General features: G+C 41.6%; 1 protein-coding gene across 4 annotated transcripts in view; it reads left to right on the plus strand.

Annotated features, from left to right (window-relative positions):
• plcb4b (phospholipase C, beta 4b) overlaps positions 1 to 24483 on the plus strand; it is a 74969-nt gene that overhangs the window by 42256 nt on the left and 8230 nt on the right. For all 4 annotated transcript variants that reach the window (XM_084954321.1, XM_084954324.1, XM_084954323.1 and 1 more), the window contains exons 4-28: positions 939 to 1036; positions 5942 to 6022; positions 7226 to 7285; positions 8812 to 8955; positions 13483 to 13562; positions 13650 to 13703; positions 13797 to 13878; positions 13968 to 14068; positions 14530 to 14587; positions 15546 to 15654; positions 17281 to 17491; positions 17631 to 17724; positions 17886 to 17965; positions 18081 to 18165; positions 18266 to 18356; positions 18440 to 18535; positions 18749 to 18897; positions 19136 to 19222; positions 19335 to 19479; positions 19602 to 19686; positions 20283 to 20407; positions 21111 to 21162; positions 21695 to 21797; positions 22284 to 22448; positions 23810 to 24014. In XM_084954321.1, the coding sequence (XP_084810447.1) occupies positions 953 to 1036; positions 5942 to 6022; positions 7226 to 7285; positions 8812 to 8955; positions 13483 to 13562; positions 13650 to 13703; positions 13797 to 13878; positions 13968 to 14068; positions 14530 to 14587; positions 15546 to 15654; positions 17281 to 17491; positions 17631 to 17724; positions 17886 to 17965; positions 18081 to 18165; positions 18266 to 18356; positions 18440 to 18535; positions 18749 to 18897; positions 19136 to 19222; positions 19335 to 19479; positions 19602 to 19686; positions 20283 to 20407; positions 21111 to 21162; positions 21695 to 21797; positions 22284 to 22448; positions 23810 to 24014 (2626 nt within the window). In that variant the 5' untranslated portion in view covers positions 939 to 952. The remainder of the gene's footprint in view (positions 1 to 938; positions 1037 to 5941; positions 6023 to 7225; positions 7286 to 8811; positions 8956 to 13482; positions 13563 to 13649; positions 13704 to 13796; positions 13879 to 13967; positions 14069 to 14529; positions 14588 to 15545; positions 15655 to 17280; positions 17492 to 17630; positions 17725 to 17885; positions 17966 to 18080; positions 18166 to 18265; positions 18357 to 18439; positions 18536 to 18748; positions 18898 to 19135; positions 19223 to 19334; positions 19480 to 19601; positions 19687 to 20282; positions 20408 to 21110; positions 21163 to 21694; positions 21798 to 22283; positions 22449 to 23809; positions 24015 to 24483) is intronic.

The following is a 24483-nucleotide window of genomic DNA, read 5'->3' on the forward strand; positions in this document are numbered from 1 at the left end:
TAGGTACCAACACTACACAGTTGATTCCAGTTAGCTGACGTGAAGCCTAGCTAAAGACGCCTGTGTTGGCAACCTCGACAGTCAAAGCAGCTACAACCCCCCAAAAAACAACCTCAAATGGGTGAATTAAAAAAACAGACAAACTCATTTTCTGTACAGCTGTTGTTGTTTTTTAACTCACTTTTTGAGATTGTCTCAAGTGGACAGTTAAGGTACTGCAGCTTTAGGCACTTTGCCATGGGCTTCATTTTTCAGCCCTGGAGGTTCCTGCTTGGTCCCACGCAGCGGTTGTCCTCTGTCATTTGCCCATATTCCTTTTGCTTGTTCTATTTACTCTTTATTTTACTCTTTATGGGCAATTGTGGCTCAAGAGTTAGGAGTTCACCTTGTAATCGGAAGGTTGCCGGTTCGAGCCCCGGCTTGGACAGTCTCGGTCGTTGTGTCCTTGGGCAAGGCACTTCACCCGTTGCCTACTGGTGGTGGTCAGAGGGCCCGGTGGCGCCAGTGTTCGGCAGCCTCGCCTCTGTCAGTGCGCCCCAGGGTGGCTGTGGCTACATGTAGTTGGCCATCACCAGTGTGTGAATGTGTGCGTGAATGGGTGGATGACTGGATGTGTAAAGCGCTTTGGGGTCCTTAGGGACTAGTAAAGCGCTATACAAATACAGACCATTACTCTGCTTCACTGCTAATTGCAGCTCCAAAGCAGAGAGGGTGCTTTAAATCTCTGAAAAATCCTAAATGACAAATCAATATTTTTCCTAAATTCTGTCTTTGGAGCTTGTTCATTGGTTGGTTGTTATATATGTAAGTTGTTCTCACTCTCTCAAGAGGATATTTTTGGATGAGCCCCTGGAGAGCGAGCATCGTTTTCTAACATACTCTTTGTCTGTGTCTGTCTCTTTCCTTGTGTGTCTTCTCCTCTTTTGTTTGTTTCTCAGACTTGTGAGCAGCCATGACAAAGTCCTACGAATTCAACTGGGAGAAGCACCTGCCTGAGTTCATGCAGGAAGGCGCCTCTTTTGACAGGTTTGATGAGGTAAATATGACACTTTCCTGGATTGAGTAATTGATTAAAAATAAGAGGCTTTTAGTATTCTCAGTGAAGTGATGAAAGTTTAGCCAATGCTAAGCTATCTGTTTGTAAGTGTTCCCATAGATTATTTGCTCTGCCCTGTTATCATCCTGGACCTTAATGACTGTGCCCGGCTCAGTCATTAGTTGGACAAATGCACACATCCACACACGGAGCAGAGTCTTTGTTTTCATACATTTAGAATACCAAGCTTTAAATGAAGTTTTAGTCTCTAAATGTAATGATTTATGTTATGCTGCCTTTGTTTTTGTTTTTCTCAAAAATATCCAAGACGGGTCCACAGTGCAACAATGGAAAGACATTTATATTCCCACACCATGAGTAATACAAGCGCACACACATACACACAGAACAGAGGCCTCAGTTTATATCATCACTGGTGTAGTCACAGTTCTAGCTGTAGACAGGCCACATTGATCAGGCTCATTAAGATGCTTCGGCTTGGCGACTGCTTGTCCGCAACACGCCCACTGAGGGTCTTAAGTAGCACACTATAGAAAATTATGCACATGCTAAAAAAGTTTTAGATTAGCCATAATTCCAAAGAAAATTGATTTATGTAAGGACCAATTTTAGAAATACACAAAGTGGGGAAAGGCGTCAAAATGGGTGTGCCTGCATAACTGCGTTTATCTGTCTGACTCTGAGAACAGTGCTGCTTTCATATACAGTCACTCAGGCGTGCAGAAGCTCCACTGCAACATGACATCATTGCTTTATTATATGCCCTAACCCACTGTAAGAAAAACCTACGAGTGCTGATAAAAGAAAATGATAAGCTTAGAGGCTTTTGATTACCGGTTCTCAATTCCAGTGCCTAAAGATGCTGTAGCAAAACATAAAGACAGATTTTCAATTAAGATGTCCCAAAAAAATAAATAAGCTCAAACAGTGTCGTAAAGAGGAGTTGTGCAACTCTTTTAATGAGCTACAGGAAATGTCCTATGGAGGCTCTGCTGCAGCAAAAGAGGATTTACATGAGCCACGTGAGATCTCTTACTTTTTTCACTACAGTGTGAAATAGAGCCATAGGATCATTGCAACATGTGTTGCCAACAGTTGCAGAATGCCCCCTCTTGGACGAACTGTGCAACATCAACACACAAAACATAGTTGAAGGGTGTTTCTTCTATTTCTTCTTTAATTTTGTCATTTTAATTTTTTGGCCATTATACATACTGATATCAGCAGAGCGACAAATGGCTAAAATTGACTGATCATATCGGCCAGCTGACATATCGGTCAGGCTGTAGTGTGAAATCTGTTATTGTTGTTTAATATTTTTAGATTGATTGATTGTATATGTGACTTAAGAAGCATTCCTGCTAGGTTATTCTGCCTGTACTGGCTCAGGACCCAGTTTGGAGCTGCACAAGGAGGATGCAAAACACCACCACAAATAAAAAACATAAAAAATGTGAGCTAGAAAATATAAATAGATCATTTAAAAGCTTTCTTAAAAAAAAAACTTTTTTAAAGTTGAATTATAACCAATAAATGCTCAGTTACAGCCACAAGAAAATTCATTGCTTCCATATATCTTTGTATGCACTTGCATGTATGTGACCACCATGTATATCTTCCTGCCTTTTTTTTTTTTTTTGCCCACATTTCCTCAGACAAACTTAATCAGGACACCTAGCTAGGACATTGGACGAGCAAAGGCAAAGTGTGTCACAGTCACGCACACACACACGGACCTACATGTACCCCTACACACATCAGGAAATCCCCTCAGTCCTCTCCGTTTATGTGGGCATCAGCTGGGGGAGGAGGATCCCTCTTAGGCAGAGAAAAAAGCTTGCGAGTGTACGGAAAGGCATCATCAAATCCAAAGCCATGTCACAGTGAGCGGTGAAACTGGGCCAGCATGCTTCTGAACAGAGTCCTCAGTGTGTTGCTGCTGTGAATTTGAGCCAAGCTTAGACAGGACAAGGTTAGGTCTGGCCTGAATGGTAATAAGGTCAAGCTCTGTCAGTCGGTTAAAATGAATAATGACACTTGGGACGTACCACTCCCCTCTTAGTGCTGTGAATTCTTCTCATTAATGATTATATTCTAAACAATATCAACTCAAACTGATGCATCTCAGGAGAAAAAAACAGCGCTACAGTCCTTCATTCATAAATCAATAGTTATTATGGTTGTCAGCTCATGTTCCTCGCTGTTATCGTAAACACGAAGCAGCAATGCGTCTCATTTATAAAACACTGTCAGTCATACTTTGTGTCAGTGTGGGCATGTGTTTGTGTTTGTGTGAGCAAAGCACTGCTGCCTGGAAATTACAAAGGATGCGGGGCGCAAGCATCTCAGTGTGCAAAAAGCATATGCTAAACAGCATGGATTTTATTTTTTGCCACAAGAACAGTCTCTAGTGACTGAAGCCCCACTGAGTGACAGATGGTAGTGGCAGGTAATGTGCATGTGGGTCAGTGTGCCTGTATGTGTGTTTGTACGAGTGCAATTCAAAGCTTCATAGGGGACAGCTATCGTTATATAGAGCCTCTCAGCTCATATCGTTACATAAGATGGCTTTCTAAAACAACTTAAGGTCCCCAGAATGCTTTCTTTGCCATCTTATTCATGTCCTTGAATAGATGGAGATGTTTCCAAGTTTGCATCTCACTCTTTGTTTTTCTCTTTAGCTCTACACTCTGTAGTGTACTATGGATTTTCAATAATTAGTTTGCATCCTTTAATGAGATATTTCATATGAGTTTGTCCTCTTTAAGAGTCCAGAGGCATTGAGGTAAAAGGTGAAAGATATCCTATGTAATCCATTATGCAAATAGCCAAAGAGCTTCCCGTGTGTGTGTGTGTGTGTGTTTCGTTCATTATCTCACTGAGTGGAAATCAATCATTTAAGATCTGGTTGATGTTTGGTGTCCATGGAAACGATGCAGCCTCATATTGACGGCTGATGAAGGTAGACTGAGACGAACGAGACAGAAAACACACATAAGCATTTACAGTCATGGCGCAAAGAAAGTACAGCCTCTTTAACTTCTAAGGTTTTACGTATCGAGGCATAATAATAATAATAATAATAATAATAATAATAATAATAATAATAATAATAATCATAATCTAACAAAATACAAAAACTAAACTGTCATTATTTATTTAATGATAACTAAATAAACAAATAAAACTAAATGCTGGATTCCTTCCATTACTGCTTGTTTTGTAGCCACGGGACCTGAGCGCTTTAGTAGACGGATGAGTTCATGGTCGAGTCACTGACTGCAAAGTATTCTAAAATCAAATGTGAGGGCACCTGTGTGACAGATAAAGCTCTGCTTAAACTGGGTCATGGAACAGGACTGTGATCACAAACACAGCAGCAATTCAAAGATTCAACAGAATGACTGGAAAAAAAAAAAGAAAAGAATCAAATTGTTGCAGTGGCCCAGTCAGAGTCCAGACCTCAACCTGGGTTAAATACTGTGGTGGGATTTTATTCCCACAAACCTCAATGACCTAAACAAGTATAAATAGTAAGACATAATTCCTCCACAACAATGTGAGAGAACGATAGTCATAGAGAAGATGATTTTATGTACTGATACTGACAAATTTACAGAAGGTGTACTTTGTTTTTGACTGCACTTGTTAATAGCATCATATATAATATTTATAGATACAGCTCTTGAGCCTACACCGGGCACATTAATTATCACTTTCTAATATTGATTTGGAAATTTAGACCAAGGGTAAAAGACCTCAAAATGATCTGAGGATCTGTGTTCAAAATAAGAGACACGATCAATAGGCAACACACACACACACACACACACACACACACACACACACACACACACACACACAATTTTAGATTTACTACAGTAAAGCTAAAAGCAGTGGAATGTGATACTGTTGTATGTCCTCAACAGTTGAGGTTTATCTGAAACCATCTCCTTCATCGAGGTGGCTGTATATCTAACACCAAACACTCTGTCAGTCTTCATTCAGATGAAAGAGAGTCAAGCTTTTATCTGCATTTACAGCAGTCTCACTGTTTCCTAAATGGAAATAAGATTATTCTTCTGAGGGTTTTTTTTAAGGGTTTTAGATGTCAGGGTAAGAGCCAAGTAAGAAGCCAGCACAGTCCTATTTGCAGCTGCGTATCTCATAGTAGCAACATCCTGAAATAATAAATCACGTGTGTATGAGTGTGTACATGAGTGTGTTACACTGTTCCCTACTGCTAATATTAGAGTGACCCAGCAGCCTTCTCCTATTCTAGTTTATTTCTCTCTTATGTTTTTAGCTTTCTCAGATGTGTTGTTTGAGTGGAGTGGTGAAATAATACACATATTTGTCGGCACACACACACACACACATCTTCCAGCTGATTGAATTGATGGTAAGATTGTTTGGGTAGGACAAGGTGGCTAAGGTTAGTCGATTTCCTCCACCAACACTCCTGTTGAACGATGTGTGCAGTAGCATCACAGTAGCTAGGCTAATACACTTTTACCTCCTGTTCGTCTCTATAACCCGGAAATGTGTTCCAACTGCGTTGATGTTTGCATTTAACAGCTAAAGGTGGTCACATTAATCTCACTGCGTGTTTGCCTTAGACAGCAGGCTTCATCTCCCCTACGGGCAACCTGTGTGTACATACTGAGCGTATTTGTGCATTCTTTGTGAAAGTATGTTTGAGTGTGTGTTCTTAGGCAGGCAGGTATATCTTGTAAAATGAATAAGAGCTACATCTGGTTGTCTGATTGCATAATTCCTGTGTTTGTTAAACAGGTTGACTGTTTACCTGTCTTGCTGTGTCAAATAAAACCTTTGATTAATACGGCCTCATTGCTTAGAAATAATCATTTTTCCTTGCTGCAGGACCCATACATCTTTGAGCCCAACTGCCACATGGAAGTGGACAAGTACGGCTTTTTCATCACCTGGAAGAGTGAGGGAAAGGTACGACTTCCACATCATGACCTGTGTGTATTCTAGGATTTTCGAGAGGATCCTCTAAATAGAAATGTATAAGACAGGATCCACATGGAGTAGGTAAAGTATTTAAAAAGGCATGCAAGGGAAGAGTTAGTTGTTTTGATTTTTTTCTGTACTTCTGACCATTTGACTCTGAAAAAGGTATATGCAAGTAAATAAAAACTCTATAAATGAAGCACGTTAAATATATGTATATTATAATAAGCTTAAAGTGTAAGTACTAGCATTTAGGCTAATACTGATTAGCATTGGGCAATAGACAATGTTTATCAGATGTTTATCCGATAGTTGGATTAATTTGTTGCAGATATGTTCAGTAGCTCTTGTTGGATGATTTTAAACTAGCTAAGAGGAAGCCTAGCATATAGGACCTACAGCTGGCTGTGCGAGTACTAAAAACTGCAGTTTTTAGTACTAGCATGGTCTCATTTTCCAGCCACTGGATTATAACATTCCTGATTTTTCTTTGCCACTGTCTAAAAACCTCTGAGGTGCATCTGAAGTCACTCTACTTGGAAAAATAACTCTGATTAGGATGATTTGTTTTCCCATTTAGTGGTTTTAGAAATAGTTCGGTGGCACACTATTTGTGTATTTCTCAGAAAGTTCAGAAAATATACAAGCATGCACCGAACTTTCATAACTTCCATTTTACTGCTAAAATTTTGCAAATCTTGCAATAGATTTTGACATTAATTTCCTCCCCCAGAGTTACAAATAGACTAGCAGCATTCATTTCATGCACAACTTCTGCAACTGGGGTGAATGGAGTCCGGTTGGGCCCCAAAGGTGATCAGGCCTGATGTTACAAACTGCGGCAGTATAAGTTTGTCTGTTTTCGGGAGCCCGCCAATGTGCTGGGACCCCAAGCAGCTGCATGCCTGGTGGCAAAAAGCACCTCTGCAACAGTCCAACCTGTTAATATGTTTATCCTCATATACTGCAGACTCAACCTTGGTAATTAAATCAAATGGTGTTAAAACAGCTATTCTCAACGCACAAAGGACTCTTCCTCATTTCTGGGTCGTAATCACCCATGTTGCTGAGAGGTTGTGGTGCTTGTGCTTTGCTGACTATTAGAAATTGTTTTTCTTCTAGACTTTTATTCTCCCCCTCTTCATCTACTTCTTTTTTCCCTTTCTTTCCACTGTTTTTGGTCTCCTACAGGAAGGTCAGGTTCTGGAGTGTTCTCTCATCAACAGTATTCGCGTTGGTGCCGTCCCAAAGGTAAGAACTCAGGAGAGACCATTTCTTCACTTCTGCCTTCACAAAATTCACACTCTCACCTTCCGCATCAACCATTCCATCTTTTAGTCCCACAGAGGCACTCCCGGTAAAATCTAGAGACACTGCCACTTCAGGCTATTATTCATGCCTAAATTAGCCAAGGCTACAGTGGCTTTTTCTATCAATATAATGACTGTTTTGGGACTCCCGGTTGAGTTCTTACTGCTGAGATTTGCTTTCAAATACAGATTCACACAGGGCACTAGCTCATCAATATTTATACAACTCTGAGTTTCGCCACACGTTCTTACTGAACTTCCTCGCAGCTGTGGATTGTGCTTTGACCGAGAGTAGTATTGAAAAATTGTTCTTTCAGCCACTGTGGTGATGCGCTGTCAGAACACCGCTGGGTTATGGAGTTCACACTACAGGATCAAAAGATCAACAGTATAAGATGTTCTGTCTCCGTCAGAATGACTTTTCCTTATCCCATAATAGGAAACGGTCTCTAAAATAGCCATGGTGCCCAGTGAATTATTACAGCTAGCAACCAATCAGTTTTCTATTTAGCAGTTACAGAGGCAGATATGCACTAATCCAAACCACATGGTTCCTCTGTATATTAAATATCGATTCATGCTATGTAGCCTTGACAGTGACACATTATATTGTGGTATTTAGCATCATGCCAGCTATATGAATTATGAAAGCTATTACTGGAATATCCATGGGCATGCTGCCTTCTAATTTGTATGCAAACCAATGAAGCCACTGAAATGCAGAAGCCTAACAGGAGAGTCTCAAGTCATACTGCTGACAACAGATTGGAGCGCCTTTGTTTGGTCCTGTGTGGCTGTCTTTTTATGTACGTATGTGAGGGCACGTATATAGATTCTGCAGTCTGATGGCGGCTCATGCGCCGTATGCTGTTCTGTACAGTGCAGACAACTGATAACCGGGCTTCTCCTCAGAGGCTAACATGGTTACACAAGCCTGGAGAGCTGTTTCAAGTAATCCAATGAGAGAGAAGAGATGAATGGGACTGGATGATTGCAGGCTGAGATTTTAAAGTGGCATAGCCTGTTGCCTGTTGCTGTTAATTCAATCACGTAACATATAAGCATTACTATCTTCCATGGTGGCAATGGTGGCAGACAGGAAATCTGATTGAGAAGATGAGAGAGGAAGGAGTGGTGTTTTTGATAGTGAGAAAATCCTTTTGTGGATTTTTCTGTTAAACTGATAAAACAGACATTCAAGTTATATCAGACTAAGGTGTGCTGGGATGTATTTTGTTCTGAGAAAAAGAACTAAAGGTCTATAAATGTTGAAATATTTCCCCTACTTAAACTTAAAGCAGCAGAAATGCTTTCAAACATCTAAAGAGCATGCTCTGTTGCTTAATTATTATATCTTATCTTTTTTTTTTAGCTTTATGTCTAGGTCTCCGTCTTAGCATGTCATTTTGATCAGCTATTTATCCGTCATTTCTATACTAATCTCTGCCTTTGATGCTGTGTCCTCAGGACCCTAAGATCCTGTCATCATTTGAGGCCACTGGAAAGACAGAAACAGACTTGGAGGGTTGCATCATCTGCATCTGCAGTGGCACAGACCTGGTCAATCTCAACTTCATGTTCATGGTGGCAGAGAACCCAGAGACAGCCAGGGTAAATGCATGCCCTCCCCATATTTCTGCTGCTTTATACAAACGATAAAGATGGAGTGCTGACCTTGAGATTTAATTGGAGTGTTGCAGTTTGAAATATTTTGACAATATAACAGATGTAATGGACAGCTGTGTATGCCAATATACCAAGATTTTCTTCACTCACCATATACCTTTCAGTGACAAAAGGCACTTATGTAGCTTCCGGCTAATATCTAACTTGTAACACTTTTTGAGTGCATCACAGGTTAATTTGATGAATTTAGATGGTTTTAATCAATGGCCAAGCATATGTTGTCTGGACAAAAATTCACTGCAAACTCCATAGACTGTATGTAAAAGATGTAAATGATATAGGCACCATGACGTCACCCACCCGGTTGTAAAGTCCTGTTTTGATGCCTTAAATATTAGCATTTGGGGCGTTTCTGTTTTGTTTTTTTGTTTTGTTTTTACAAGTTGTCAACCAATCATAGGACAATGGTTAGCAAAATGCATGCATAGATTGTATGTGTGCATCATGCTAAATACTGATACCTTCTAATTAGTGCCAAGTGATACACACATCCACAAAACAAACTAGAAACTAGAAAAAACTAAAATTTTACTTAGCAAAACAGGAACTTCTTTAGATGGCTCTTGATACAATTAATCACACAGCATTAAATGATGTTCCACAAGTCACCCAGGCCACAAACACACGTGAGTGACGTGACTCCTACCAAGCAGTTAGTTGGATTGGTGTCCACCTGTCAATCTTATCAGTCAGGCACTTAGCTTTAAGCTTTAAGGTGAAACAGACCTAAAACAAAAATGACCTACACAGAGCTGTTATGGATGGGTAACTATAGACCAAAGTTATAGTTTTTTATGTCTGTCAGGTTGTGAAATTTGACATTTTTGTTGGGAGTCTAAAGGGAAAGAGTCACGTTGGGCGTCTGCCTCGTGTGGCCACTTATGGAAGTACAGTTTTTGGTACTTTGGCATGTGTGGATTTTTAAACCTTGGAGGTTGGTGCTTAGTCCCGTCCAGGCATTATCCCGTGATAGTGTCAGATACCTGCTATCCTGCAGCCTTCCCTGTTCACTCTATCTGCCTACTCATACTGTACATATTAGAGCTCTAAAGTAGAGAGCACAGTGAGGCTGCTTGTAAGAGCTTAACCACTACTTCATTTTTCTGCCCTCGAGGTAAACTCTGCTTAGCACCTGTCTGAGTAATTTCAACATTTCACAACAATGTAGATGTAAAGATTAAAAGACCACCCAGCCAACAGATTCTCAATTCAGAAAGGAAAGCCAGGGTTAATATGCCAGCTCCTACACAAGGCCTTGATTCATTGAATAAATAGATGCATCTGGAATGATTCACAGCATCTCTGTTCTGTATTCCTCCTGCTGCTTTCGCTGCTGCTTTTCTCTTGTTGTCTTGCACTTCTTCATTGTTCTATATTTGAAGAATGAGCCACTTGGATGAGCCCCAAAAATAACCTGCTACTTTTGGCATAATACAAAAACATCACAGTAAGAGAAATTAAAGTCAGTGTTTATTATACTTCAAAAAAGGTGGGTTTTTTTCTTCTTTTTCCCCCCTGAGTCCTATAAAAAGACTCCAAGTAGGAATATCTGGTTAGTCTCAATACTCGTTTCTGTGGAAGGGAAGAAGTTCTATTAGTTCCTGTTCAACACACAGACAATACTTCTTTGTCATTTCTCTGCTAGCTTTGGTATTTTCATAGGCTATGTTGACAGCATGCAATATAATGAACATGACCATAATTGTGCTCAATCATTTTGGTAAAGATGAAGATTTGGGATTAAAATAAACTCTACATGTCCTCTAAAGATATGAAACCAAAGGAAGAACCACTTTGTCACCTCGAGTAAGTTTTCTCAGCCTGACAGATTTCTGCCAGATTAGCTTAAAACATATGACTTATGCTTTATTTTCTTTTAAACACAATGGCAAATAATAGTTTGTCATTCACAATAGTTTGCTGAGAAAAATTAAGAGGTGCCACAAAACAACAAGAATGACTGAAAATCAAAGCACCACGCTAGCCTTGACTAAAACTTTTTGATATTTGTCACTGACTTTCCTACATACTCGATGCAAATGACAGTCAGTATTATTTTCAAGTCATCAATTTTAATTGAACAAACCTCCCAAAAATGAAACAACACAAAATGCTCTGTTCCAAATTATTATGCACAACAGAGTTTCACAACATTTTATTGTTTGTAAAGAACTGCAAATGGTCATTTGTTGAATTTGCAGCATTAAGAGGTCATATTTACTGAAACTAAAAGCTATTTCGATCAAAATGTCTTAACAGGCCGAGTTGCATGTTGGCATAGGACCCCTTCCTTGACATAGCCTTCACAATTCTTGCATCCATTGAACCAGGAGAATTTCTGGTTGGATTTCTTTGTAAGATGTCAGAATCGCCTCCCACAGCTGCTGTTTTGATGTGAACTGCCTCCTACCCTCATAGATCTTTTGCTTGAGGATGCTGCAAAGGTTCTCAATAGGGTTGAGGTCAGAAACCACAGGAGGGAGGATGGAAACCACACCATGAGTTTCTCTCCTTTTATGCCAATAGCAGCCAATGCCACAGAGGTGTTGTTTGCAGCATGAGACGGTGTATTGTCATGCATGAGGATAATTTTGCTATGAAGGGCACTGTTCTTCTTTGGGTACCATGGAAGAAATGGTAAATGGCAACTCTACATACTTTGCTGAGGTCATTTTCACACCTTCAGGGACCCTAAAGAGGCCGACGAGCTCTCTCCCCATGATTCTGGCCCAAAACATGGCTCTGTCACTTCCTTGCTGATGTCGCAGGCTTGTTGAGACATGGTGGCCATCCACCAACCGTCCACTACATCATCCATCGGGACCATCCAGGGTTACATGGCAAATTAGTAAACAAGACTGTTTGAAAATTAACCTTCATGTATTTCTTGGCCCACTGCAACCGTTTCTGCTTGTCAGTATTGGTTTAGGGGTGGCCGAATGGCAGGTTTATGCACAACTGCAAGCCTCTGGAGGATCCTGCACCTTGAGGTTCATGGGACTCCAGATGCACCTACAGCTTCAAATATCTGTTTGCAGCTTTGTAATAGCATTTTAACAGCTGCTCTCTTAATCCGATGAACTTGTCTGGCAGAAACCTTCCTCATTATGCCTTTATTTGTGCAAACCCGTCTGTGCTCTGAATCAGCCACAAATCTCTTCACAGTACGATGATCATGCTTAAGTTTTCATACCTTATCCAAGGCATTGCATTATTTGACACTCTGCAGCAGAGATTGTTTTTCTTTCCATTATTGCTTTAAACCTGTGGCATGCTTAATAAAGTGGAACATCCTTCTTAAGTAGACTTCCTTTAATTGGGCTCACCTGACAAACTAATTATGTCTGAGATTGATATCAGTGATCCAAAGAGCCCTGAGACACAACACTATCCATGAGTTTAACTGAACACAAAATTGAGTGTTTATGACACTAAAATCCTATTTGCATAATAATTTTGGAGCACGGTGTACATAATGTTTTTACAGATGTCAGTTTGTAGAAAAATGTAAAATCACCAGTAGCTTTAGAACAAGCTGGGGTTTTTTGTTTTTTTGAGCACAGATCTGTTATTTGGCACCACCGGATTGGTGTTTATTCATTTCCCATGAGAGGGTGTTTTTTTGTTTTTTGTTTTTTCCCTTCATGCTGGTGGGTGTTATAACTGCTGTTTGTGCCACGGGGCTGCCAATGATATTCATGCAGCAGCCCACAGCAGGGAGCACAAACACAAACACGTACACTCACAGGTTAAAATACATGAGCATGTCCCCCACAGTCAAAAACACGGTCCCTCTTTATCTCTCTCGCGCACACATATAGACACAAACGCACCGCGACACCATCAGCACCCTTCCCAGCATGCAGGTGGCCCTACAGTAAAGAGCAAGCCTCAATAGATGATGGAGATATTTACATCAGCGCACTGCTTCGTGAACACCACGGGCCCAAACAGACTGCCCCTGCTGCACAAGCCATCGCATTTAATGTTTTTATAATGACACCAGTAGAAATTTGTTGTGGAAGTGGAGGAGGGTTTAGCACAAAGAGGGACAGACATTCAGAGAGGAGGCTCAGAAGTGTTCGGATTATCAGTGGCCTTTACATGGATGCATGAGGCAGCATATTCATGGGCAGTCACAGGCCTTCTCTAGCTTGTTTGTTTATCATCACTCCTTGTAGCCTTGCAACAGGTCGCTGTTTATCGCTGTGTGTGTGTTTTTTGTGTCTGTGTTAATGATGGTCCTGTCAAGGCCCCTATCACAAGACTGTTGATTAAAGAGCAATTCATTTGCTTGTTTATTTCCCCAAAGACATTCACCTCTAAACATAATGCAAACTGGGTGCTCTTTTGAATGCTATGTAATTTGTAATTTGTTCAGTGGTTTTAAGTGGCAGGAGTGTGTATACGTGTGCGTGTGTGTCCTGAATACTTGTGCTTGTTTGTTTGCAGAAGTGGATCGAGGGTTTGAGGTCAGTGATTCACAACGTTAAGGCCAACAACGTCTGTCCAATGACATGCCTCAAGAAACAGTGAGTGCAATTCGCAGCACAGTTGTAATAACTTGGCTGTGCCTTCTTCAGTAAGACGCCTTAATCCTACTTCCCGTTTTTGTTTAGTTGGATGAGAATGTGTTTCCTTACCAACGTGAATGGGAAGATTCCTGTAAGAGGGTAAGAGTGCGTTTAAAGTATGTTTTTGGGTTTGGTTTTTTTTATACAATGTCATTCACTCATCTTCACCTTATCCTCCTCTTCTTCTTAAAGCATCACTCGGACATTTGCATCAGGCAAAACGGAGAAGGGGATCTTTCAGGCTCTGAAGGATCTGGGCCTTCCTAGTGGAAAGGTCAGACAATACTGGAAGTCAGATGTGTCCGAGTTTGTTACGCTGAAAGAAAACTGTGAGGAAATGACTCTCTCACTTACCTTTTACAGAACGATGAGATTGAACCAGCAGATTTTACCTTTGACATTTTTTACGCGCTCACACAGAAGATCTGCCCTCGCACAGATATAGAGGAGCTCTTCAAGAAAATGTAAGTGTTTCATCTCGTCTGCTCTTTTTAATTGTTTTGTACCTTAAAAATAATAAAATATCCTCCGAATACACATTTAACAGCATTACCCTTTCCCAGCAACGTATTGTACCTGCGTTACCTTGTGCCTGAGCGGAACAATGATATCATCTGTTTAAATATTCCCCAAGTGAGAGCTGCTGCATCATGTTGGAAATAATCAGGACAAATGTTTCTGTGCCTGCCGCACTAACTATGTCTGGACAGCCTAACCTGCTTCCACCGTTCAACATTAATTATGTTCAACCTAATGACAACAGTCAAAGAAGAGTGATGATTAACAAGATACTACTAAAAGCGTAATGTAACTGTAAAGACTGGCTTTTCTAATTTTAACTGACTGACTGTGTGAATGACTGTGAGGGTTTCGATTTTAAGGAGCATAACATTTTGTTTTGTTTTTCTAATTAATCTCTCTGCAGCAATGGGAACAAAACTGATTATTTAACTGTAGACCAGTTAGTCAGCTTTCTGAATGAAGTAAGCTCTTTATCATTCATTAACTTCTCTCTGTATTTAGCTTGCGTGTGCCCTTCCCTGCAACTCCTGCTGCTCTTACTCTTATCCTGCTCTGGGGTAGAAGTCGCCCTGCTCCCAGGCCCGACTGCACATTAGTCCACCTTAATCAAATTGGATGGACACAACATTTAACTTTGAGTGGGCCTGCAAGGGCATCTTCAACCACCTCCCTTATTCTGCATGCCCACCGTCATCCCATTCCCCATGTTCTCCCTACCGTGGCTTGCCTCCTTCTCCCCCCCGTGTCTGATTGGTGTTGCCGTAGCAACGGGAGGGTCGAGGTTTCCATCCTGTTGCTTCCTGCTCGGTTCGTCTCGTTCCCTGCTGTGCGTATATGTGTTCTGTGGCTGTGCTGCTCTGTGTGGCTGAATACCTGTCTAGTCCTGCTGCTGTGCAGTCACGTGTTTGCGCTGCTTCATGCTCTGGGCTCGCCAATCAGATTAAATTCCCCACCTGGCTCTGTGAGTGGGCAGCGACATGTTCATGATGTTTGAATGTTTGCTGTTGTTTTTGTGAATGCCACCTTGATTCCCTCAAACACATGTGATTCTTTGCTTTTAAGCAACATTTAATCTCTGCACCTGTTAGTGTGGCTCACAGGTTTTTGTTTATACTGCCGTATAATAATCACCTTGATCAGTGCTTTTAGTACTTGCTGTCTAAATGTTATGTGCCTGTGTGTATACTAATGATATATAGATAATATTTCTTAAATAGTAAGCGATGAAAGCCAATCACATAGTCCTGAGTTCAGTACCTTTGATCAGGCATAACAAATTGAGAGTGTAAACATATTGTAATAAGTTTGCTCCTATCCTGCGTGTAGCGCAAGATGCGTTTGTCCTAAATTAGATTTGTGCTGGGAAATTACTGGAGACGATGAATAGAGGGATGACTGCGTTTGTGTTTCGCTTCACAGAACCAGCGCGACCCAAGGTTAAATGAGATTCTGTTTCCATTCTACGACCCCAAGAGAGCCATGCAGATCATCGAGAAATACGAGAGAGACGAAGATCTGAAGAAGAAAGGTAAAGAACCGTGTGGGCAAACCAGAGGGAGAGAGATGTTTTAGGCTTTGCTGCCATCTGCAGGTGTTACCTTGAACGGAAAACCAGATTGTTGGCACATTTTCTCCAGGACTAAATATTTATTGTCAAGCGCCGGAGTTTATTTTTCCCCTGTTATCATCATGATGAAATGGTTGTACACATAGCTCTGCTGCTTTTTAAATACACATTTAGATTCCCAAAAGAATCTACAGTAGTTAAACATCAAGTAGCCGTTGTTTTAATATAAACACACAGCAAGGCATGGCCTGACATTTGCACGTCTTGTGCTGAATTCAGAGTTAGTAATGATAAAAATGTATATACCGTATTTCCCGGACTACAAAGCGCACCGAATATTAGCCGCACAAGCTAAAATCAGGGGAAAATCCTGTTTTGTACATACATTAGCCGCACCTGACTAAAAGCCGCAGGTGTTTCAATATTGACTTATCATATGTAAGAGAATATGCACAAAGGGAATTGTCAGGAAAGAGATGGCTGTTTGGAGACACACCCCTTTTATTAATATTTTGAAAAACAAGTTACGGGTACATATTTGCATGACTTTTTAGGTATATGTACAAGTAGCGGTAATTACAAGTACGAAACATGTACTGTGCTTCATAAATGAGTAACAAATGTAGTACATAACAATAACCTACAGCACACCAGAAAAATAGATTCGGCCTACCTCTTAGGCTCAGGTGCAGTGACACGGCTTTAAGAAGAAGAAAAGTCAGTCATTCACCACCATCTTTCTCTTCTTCCTGCGCACTAAAACCACCAAAGTCCTCTTCTCCAGTGTCGGATACGAACAGGCTCAGGATGGCTACGTCATCCACTCTCAGCTTCTTTCCTTCGTTGTCACTTTCAAAACCAAAAAAATCCTCTTTGTCAGTGTCAGAGTCAAACACCCTCAGAAGGGCCGTGGCGGTGTCCTCCTCTCCATCATGCAGCAGTCCAGCCCTTCGAAATCCGTTGGTGATGGTGGATGTTTTCACACTTTTCCACACTGTCAGATTCCACCGGTGGAGTTGAGCATAACTTGCTTTTCGCAAGTTTATCGCCGCTCGTCATCCACGCCTCCCGCTGAACGCGTAGCGCTACTTTGAAGTTTGTTTTTCGCGCTACTTGTACGGCACTATGTTGCCTGGCAGATGGACATGTGACCAACATACCACTCTTGAACTGTGTGTCTGATCACATGCCCTTCCGCCAGGCAACGTAGTGCCGTACAACAGCGGAACAAACAAAACAAATCGTCTTACGATATGACAAAAATCATGGACAATCCATAGAAAAGCCGCACCTGACTAAAAGCCGCAGGGTTCAAAGCTTGTGCAAAAAGTAGCGGCTTATAGCCCGACAATTACGGTACTAATAAAATACTTAGTGATAGAGAGTGAATTATAAAAGCCATTTATTCTGTTTACTTTACAACACTTCTTCTACAAATACATGTTACATTTTTCCAAAATAAATAAAAAAATTACAATAATATTTTCAGAGTTTTATACTGCTTTCACCTTAAAGAAATATTCACAAAGTTTAACAATAAATAATATTCTAAGTTGCGCCCTTCGTGTCCATCCTTGTTCTGTTCAGGTCACATGTCCAGTGATGGCTTCTGCCGGTACCTAATGTCAGATGAAAATGCTCCAGTGTTCCTGGACCGGCTGGAACTGTACCAAGATATGGACCAGCCGCTGGCCCATTACTTCATCAGCTCCTCCCACAACACGTACTTGACAGGCCGACAGTTTGGAGGAAAGTCCTCAGTAGAGATGTACCGGCAGGTCCTGCTGGCTGGATGCAGGTATTTATGTTAATATGGCGTACTCGGATGGGTTGACAGACACACATGTATCATCCACTGTTAGGTTTATCTGGCTATGCTAAAGCTCAGTTGCATGTGCAGTTTGTGGACAGAGACATTTCTGTGTGCTTTGCATTAGATGTGTGGAGCTGGACTGCTGGGATGGGAAAGGAGAGGACCAGGAACCCATCATTACTCATGGCAAGGCCATGTGCACAGATATCCTGTTCAAGGTGAACACAAAAAACCCAACTTTGTTCAGTCTTTCAGTTACTGCTTTAATGCTATTTCATAATGTAAGTCTGCCCCCTTGTGTTCAGAGTTTGATATAACATTTGATGGCTTGTTATGATTCATCCTCCTCACACCCAATGTTTTTCTTCTCCTGCCACAGGATGTTATCCAAGCCATTAAGGAGACAGCATTTGTCACATCAGACTTTCCTGTTATTTTGTCATTTGAAAATCACTGCAGGTACATTTATAATCAGTAAACATCGAATGCGTAAGGATTGCTTTTATTTGCATACATTTTTCACAAATAATCAATACATAGACATAATATGTATTTGTGTGATTGTGTTACTTAGTAAACCTCAGCAGTACAAGATGGCCAAGTACTGCGAGGAGATCTTCGGTGACCTGCTCCTCAAACAGCCTCTGGAGAACTATGCGGTAAATCTTCTCTTTCTGATACAAAGTATTTCTTAGAATTTGCTCTAATTGGGTTATACTCATATTTACTTAAGTGTAAAAGTTCTTTTCTCTGTGGCAGATTGAACCTGGGCGTCCTTTACCCTCTCCAAGTGAGCTCAAGCGGAAAATCCTCATCAAAAACAAACGCTTGAAACCTGAAGTCGAACAAAGTATGTATACAGCACAGAGACAGCACATCTATGTGATTTTATGAGATTTGTCTGTCTTTAACATGTGTATGTGTGCAATACAGAGCAGCTCGAGGCCTTCAAGAAACACATGGAGGCAGGAGAGACAAACACCCCTGCTATCATTATGGGAGAGGAGAATGAAGACGACACAGAGAACGGTCAGATGTCTGACAGTCTGTGTTTCTATGTGAAATAATAAATCGTAGTAATGTGCGTGACAGCCTCTCTCGTACAAGCAGTACGCGATAGGTTTATGCTGAAAAATGCAAAGTAGAACATCAAGTGCAAACACTCGTTAAAGTAAATGCACCAAGGAATAAGTAAAATCAGCTTTGCTATTGATTTGTGTTGTTCTGTATATGTGAGCGCAGGAGAAAAAGAGGCAGAGGATAAGGATTTGAATTCAGAGGCCCCCAGCAGTGTTTCTGAAGCAACCAGCGAGAAAGAATCCAACAGTGTTTCTCAGAGTAATGCTGTCAGCTCAAGGAAAGATGACGAGCAAAGCAACAGTATTAAGAAGGTAGGTTTGCGTGTCGACTACTGAAACACTAAAACGAATCTGTGGACATTGCAGAGAAGCACTCTGGTTTGTTATACATCCCCAGCAGGTGAGATTAAAACAGCTAACTGTAACAGTTTTTTTTCCCCGTACCATTTGCTAAATATAGGACATTGGACTACTATGGCCCAAATTCAGTCAAATCTACCACTAACACGAACATCCCATTAATGGGTGTTTTGTATGGATGTGTTCTTAGGTACCTGAAGATGAGGTGACAGAGATATCTGAAGCAACCGACGCCACAGACATCTCTGAAGCATCTGACCAAGACAACAACAAGAAGGCAAGTGCCCATCCCGTCCCCTTTTTACCCCACTAAAAGCTGACTGCTGTCTCTGGGCTGATGAATAAGACTAGGTTATTGAGCCATGTGTATGTGTGCTTGTGCTGTTCAGACTGTAGATGTGGCAGAAGACTTAGAAGAGGCTCTGATAGCTCAGTACACCTATGTGGGAGCCACCACTAACATCCACCCGTATCTGTCAGCCATGGTCAACTATGCACAGCCGGTCAAGTTCCAGAGTTTTGATGTAGCTGAAGGTGAGAGCTTCAACTTTTAGCTCTCATTTCTCATGTAAGAGCCTCATAGAACAATCAATCAATTACTGCCTGACAAAATAAATGTTAATCAGCTTTTCTTTTTCTTTTCTTTTGTTTTTCAGAAAGGAATATCCACCATAATATGTCATCTTTTAACGAGTCAGTTGGCCTGGGCTATCTGAAGACTAATGCCATTGAGTTTGTGAAGTATCCTTTGAGCATTTGTCAGATCAGCCAGTTGCATTGGATTTTTCTAGAAAATAGAACGGCTATAAAAACAAGGATGCCAAGGTAGGAAAAATGTAGATAAATAATACATTTAAGTTATTGTTACAGGATGTATGTTAACTTTAATCAGCATAAGATCAGATTTCACCAAGTTTAGGTTTTAAGTTTAAACTCTATGAGACTTTAAGGGAAACAGCTCAGACACTTTACTGAGATGCATGAAGAGACATAAATTTCCAATGAAATCTGAGTTTGAACTTTATAGATTGAGGTCACCTAAATGAGAGCTGAACGTCGGCTCAGAACTGATGTTTTTTAGCCATATTTGTTTCCACTCTGCTGTTGGAAAAGAACTTGAGGCCTCTAGAGCCCAGTGTGCTTTCAGCCTGTGTAGCTCGGGCTGACACACAGCCTCTCTCTCCCCTCCAGTGGGACTGCTTGACCCAAGCTGTTCACACTAAAAATAGTTCTGTTTAATGCACACACACACACACACACACACACACACACACACGTGTTGAAACACACATATTCTCCCTCCCTTTTTTTTCAAATTTTCCTGAGCTTCAGCACAGCTACAACAAACGTCAGATGAGCCGTATCTACCCCAAAGGGGGCCGGGTGGACTCCAGTAATTACATGCCTCAGATCTTCTGGAACGCAGGCTGCCAGATGGTCTCACTCAACTTCCAGACCCCAGGTACCACAGCATGCAACATGGGACCTCTAACCTCACACTCACCCCTACAACACCACTCATAGTATATGTAACTTCATATTACAAAATACACACTCAAATCTAATTTCAAGTAACCCTCTGATCGTGCTCAGAGCATCTTCTGCATGTTGGGAAGGGTTGACTGTGAAGCTACAAAACGACCATCTCGCAGCTGCAAATATATTCATGCAGAAAAAAAACAAAGAGTTTCTGAATTGAGATTTGGATTTGGTGTTAAGGGTCAGCTCATTTAAATAGAATAAATATCTTTTTGTGTGTGCAAAATTGCTAAATAAATGCAGCTGAATTCGTACCGCTGTTTATCTCTGACCTCTTACAAACACTCACACACACTATCAAACTGTTGCTGCCATATAAACACCTTAACAGGGAGTGAAACAGCTGCTGTCCTATGTCCAGAGGCATTAGAGATTAGACCATATGGCCTGCTGTGAGTGGGGCATATGCGAGGCTTTAGGCAGGGGTCTGGGGACTTGGAGCTAAGGGGGAGTCAGGGAAAATATTACAAACCCATTCACTCAGATTCAGAATTCACAGTCTTTGAATGATGGGGTTTTTTGTTTTCTTTTTTAATCATTAATTTATTTGGATTGTTTTGATGTTTAAACACTGGCGTGTATATATTGCAGTTACTAATCACTTGTCATTCTCACTCTTCTCTCAGATCTGGCCATGCAGCTGAACCAAGGAAAGTTTGAGTACAATGGTTCCTGCGGGTGAGCACAGCTCCTCAACTCCTGTCTTTAGCTCATTCCGGTCTGTCCCCTCCCTCCCTCTCCACTCCTCTCTAAAGCTCATCAATTATAGCTTGTCACATCTCATTAGCGACTGCCAGAAGCGACCGCAGCTACTATCTTTTCCAAAAACCAATGAGTGCTTTCGAGAAGGAAGCTCCTCTTCTCTCGGCAGTCATCTGTCTCTTCCTCTCTCCCTTGTCGTCTCCATGCCTCGCCTTTAATACCGTCCCTGAGGGCAGAGATTTTCCTGCTAATGCTGGAAATCTTATATGTGGCGAGATCGAGGCTTTTGCAGACAGTCATCACTACTAATGTTACTCTGATGGGCCCCTGGTTAGCATACACATATGCACAGTACCTTCGTGTGCTACATTTATTCTAAATCGGGAGACATCAACAACAAAAAAATGTTTGTAAAGGCATCATAATCAGATTTTACAAAACAAAAGTGTGTTCATTGATGGGTTTGTGCGTGGCCGTTTTCCTCATGTGCATCTTCTGTGCACGTCAGGTACCTGCTGAAGCCCGACTTCATGCGGCGGTCAGACAGGATGTTTGACCCATTCTCAGAGACACCGGTGGATGGTGTCATCGCCGCAACCTGCAGCGTACAGGTTAGGTCGTGCTGTACTAATAAATCATTCAGGGAAAAAGTGGATAAGGGATTTCCATTCAGGGATTCAGCCTAGTCCTAAACCAAACTTTTTTTCAGTGGAACTAGGCTTCATCCATGTCTGTGAAACCTACAGATAATATCATGTTGAAGGTTGGTTTCAGGCTTAGATGTGGCATGCTGTACAAATTACAGTGGTCAATGGAGTGGTTCTTGTATCGCGCTTTTTTACTCTCCTAGAGGACTCAAAGCGCTTTTTGCAACATGACTCATTCACCCATTCATATTCAGGAGCAACTCTGGGTTCAGTATCTTGCCCAAGGACACTGGCATGCAGACTGAATCACCAAACTTCTGATTAGTATATAGGTTGCAGTACCTCTTGAGCCACAGCTACCCCACAGTGCACTGAATGACCTGTGCAGATAATATTGCTGTAAAATCAACACCTCTCCACAGCACTGAGAATGGTCTGCTTCTTTTTTAGGTGTTCTCAGGACAGTTTCTCTCTGACAAGAAAATCGGGACCTACGTTGAAGTCGACATGTATGGACTGCCAACGGACACCATCCGGAAAGAGTTTCGCACTCGCATGGTGATGAACAATGGACTGAACCCTGCCTACAACGAGGAGCCATTCGTCTTCAGAAAGGTAGCACGAACAGATAGACGGGGCAACAATAATGGATGCAGTGAGTTGAAAAAATGTTGCAGCACGTAGTCCCATTTGGGATGAGCCAATGGAAATGGAAAATGGGGGAGAAAAATCTATTATTTGGGTTGGAGAAAGATCTTAGTGACATGAGAAGCAGCCTGATTCTCATCTTACTCCAGTACAGAGGGTAGAAGGAGAAGGAAAGGAGACAATAATGAAATCTAAGATAATAGTAGCAAGAGTTAGGGAGAGGAGGAAGCAGATGGAGAATATAAAGTGAGAATACAGAAACTAATGGAGTGATTTGGGATACTGTTGAATAATAAAGTGTGACATAAAAAACGAAACACAATCTACTGTATACTGACTCACAGAAAAAGAAAAAGGAAGTGAGGAAAGGAGCCACAGAAATGAAAAGAAAGATAATTAGAGGTGAGGGAGAGAATTAAAGGGAAAATAAAAGAGATGGGAGCCAAAGAGAGAGGAACATGTGTGTAATAGTGCTGCTCTCAGCAGAATAGGAAGTCTCTCAGCCATGACTGTGACTCCAGCTTCCTAACACACACCATCAATCACAGCCTGCCGCAGTGCTGCTCACACACACACACACACACACACACACACACCTATCAAAGAGGGCCATCATAAGCAGGGCTGCAAGCAAGATTCGTTTCTCACCTCCACACACACAGATGCCCTCAAATGCCGCCACACTTTTTGCATGCATACACACCGCTGTCATGATGACTGCAAGCGAACAATACACAGTGCATCAGCAGGGCTGTGAATGTGTAAGCAAACACACACGCACAAACGCGATGCTTCTACCCATTCATCTCCAGTGAGTATTCTTCAGCCTTATCTCCCACCTTCCCATCGTCTTTGTATTAATCATCCTCTTATCTTCACATAGAAGCCCAGTTAAGACACTCTCTCGCTCTCTTTTTTTCCAAGGGTGTGAGTACAGAAGCTCATCTGCAGACACAAGTTAAAAGCATACATATATACACAAGATATTCTCCACTCCTTGGATGCATACTAGCTGCAGAGACGGGCTTGTCAGCAGTCAGATATGCAGTGTGTTCCTCCTTTATCGTGTCTTTTTCTTTTATCACACATGGACTATACCCCGATTGTGTCCCTTGCAGTTCCATCTTCGACCTTCCCCTTTAATGATGCTGCTTTCTTTTACTGCTTTGTCTGGCAAATATTTATCTTTTTAAACATTATCAGAGCAGAATGAGCTCAGTAGACTTCCAAAATTTCGGCAGAACTAATGGCGACGTTTCTTTTTCCTTTTTTTCAGTGTGGTTACTCCTCCCTCTTACCCACTGTTTCCCTTCATGCCTTCCTTCTAGGTGATCTTACCAGACCTGGCTGTGCTGCGCATCGCAGTCTACGACGACAACAATAAGCTGATTGGGCAGCGCATCCTGCCTCTTGACGGCCTGCAGGCTGGCTACCGCCACATCTCTCTGAGAAACGAAGGCAACAAGCCGCTGTCGTTGCCCACCGTCTTCTGCCAAATCATCCTCAAGACCTACGTGCCCGACGGCTTCGGAGGTGAGGGAAACACACAAAATGCAGCACTTAATGTACTTTATATTAATGGATAGACTTCAGTGCATGGGTAAAACAGAACTATAAGTTTGTTTTGTATAGATAACCTTTAATATCTGCCATAAGTATTCTGAGAGCAGTATAATAAAGCAGCTGCTGTAGCCTGCAGGGAGAGGAGAGGAGAAAGGAAAGCAAGAAAACTCTCCTGCTCGCTTTTTCTCTGCCTTGGTTTTAACAGTCACAGTAATGGCGTGGCACAAATGATGATGACAGTGACTCTGCAGTAATGGTTTCGAACAGGCACGAGCATACAAATGAGCAGGACAATTGGAGTTGTCATTAAATAAAGCCAACGGGCTCGCACTGAGGAATCATTACTGTAACCATTAGTGGTTATTCTGCAAGATCTGTCGCTATCACTTTCCTACTCAAGCAGCTCTTTACCAAGAGCTGAAAATAAGATCCTGTTCCC

This window comes from Perissodus microlepis, chromosome 15 (assembly GCF_051167445.1).
Source record: "Perissodus microlepis isolate ML-2025 ecotype Zambia chromosome 15, ASM5116744v1, whole genome shotgun sequence".
Lineage (NCBI taxonomy): Eukaryota > Metazoa > Chordata > Actinopteri > Cichliformes > Cichlidae > Perissodus > Perissodus microlepis.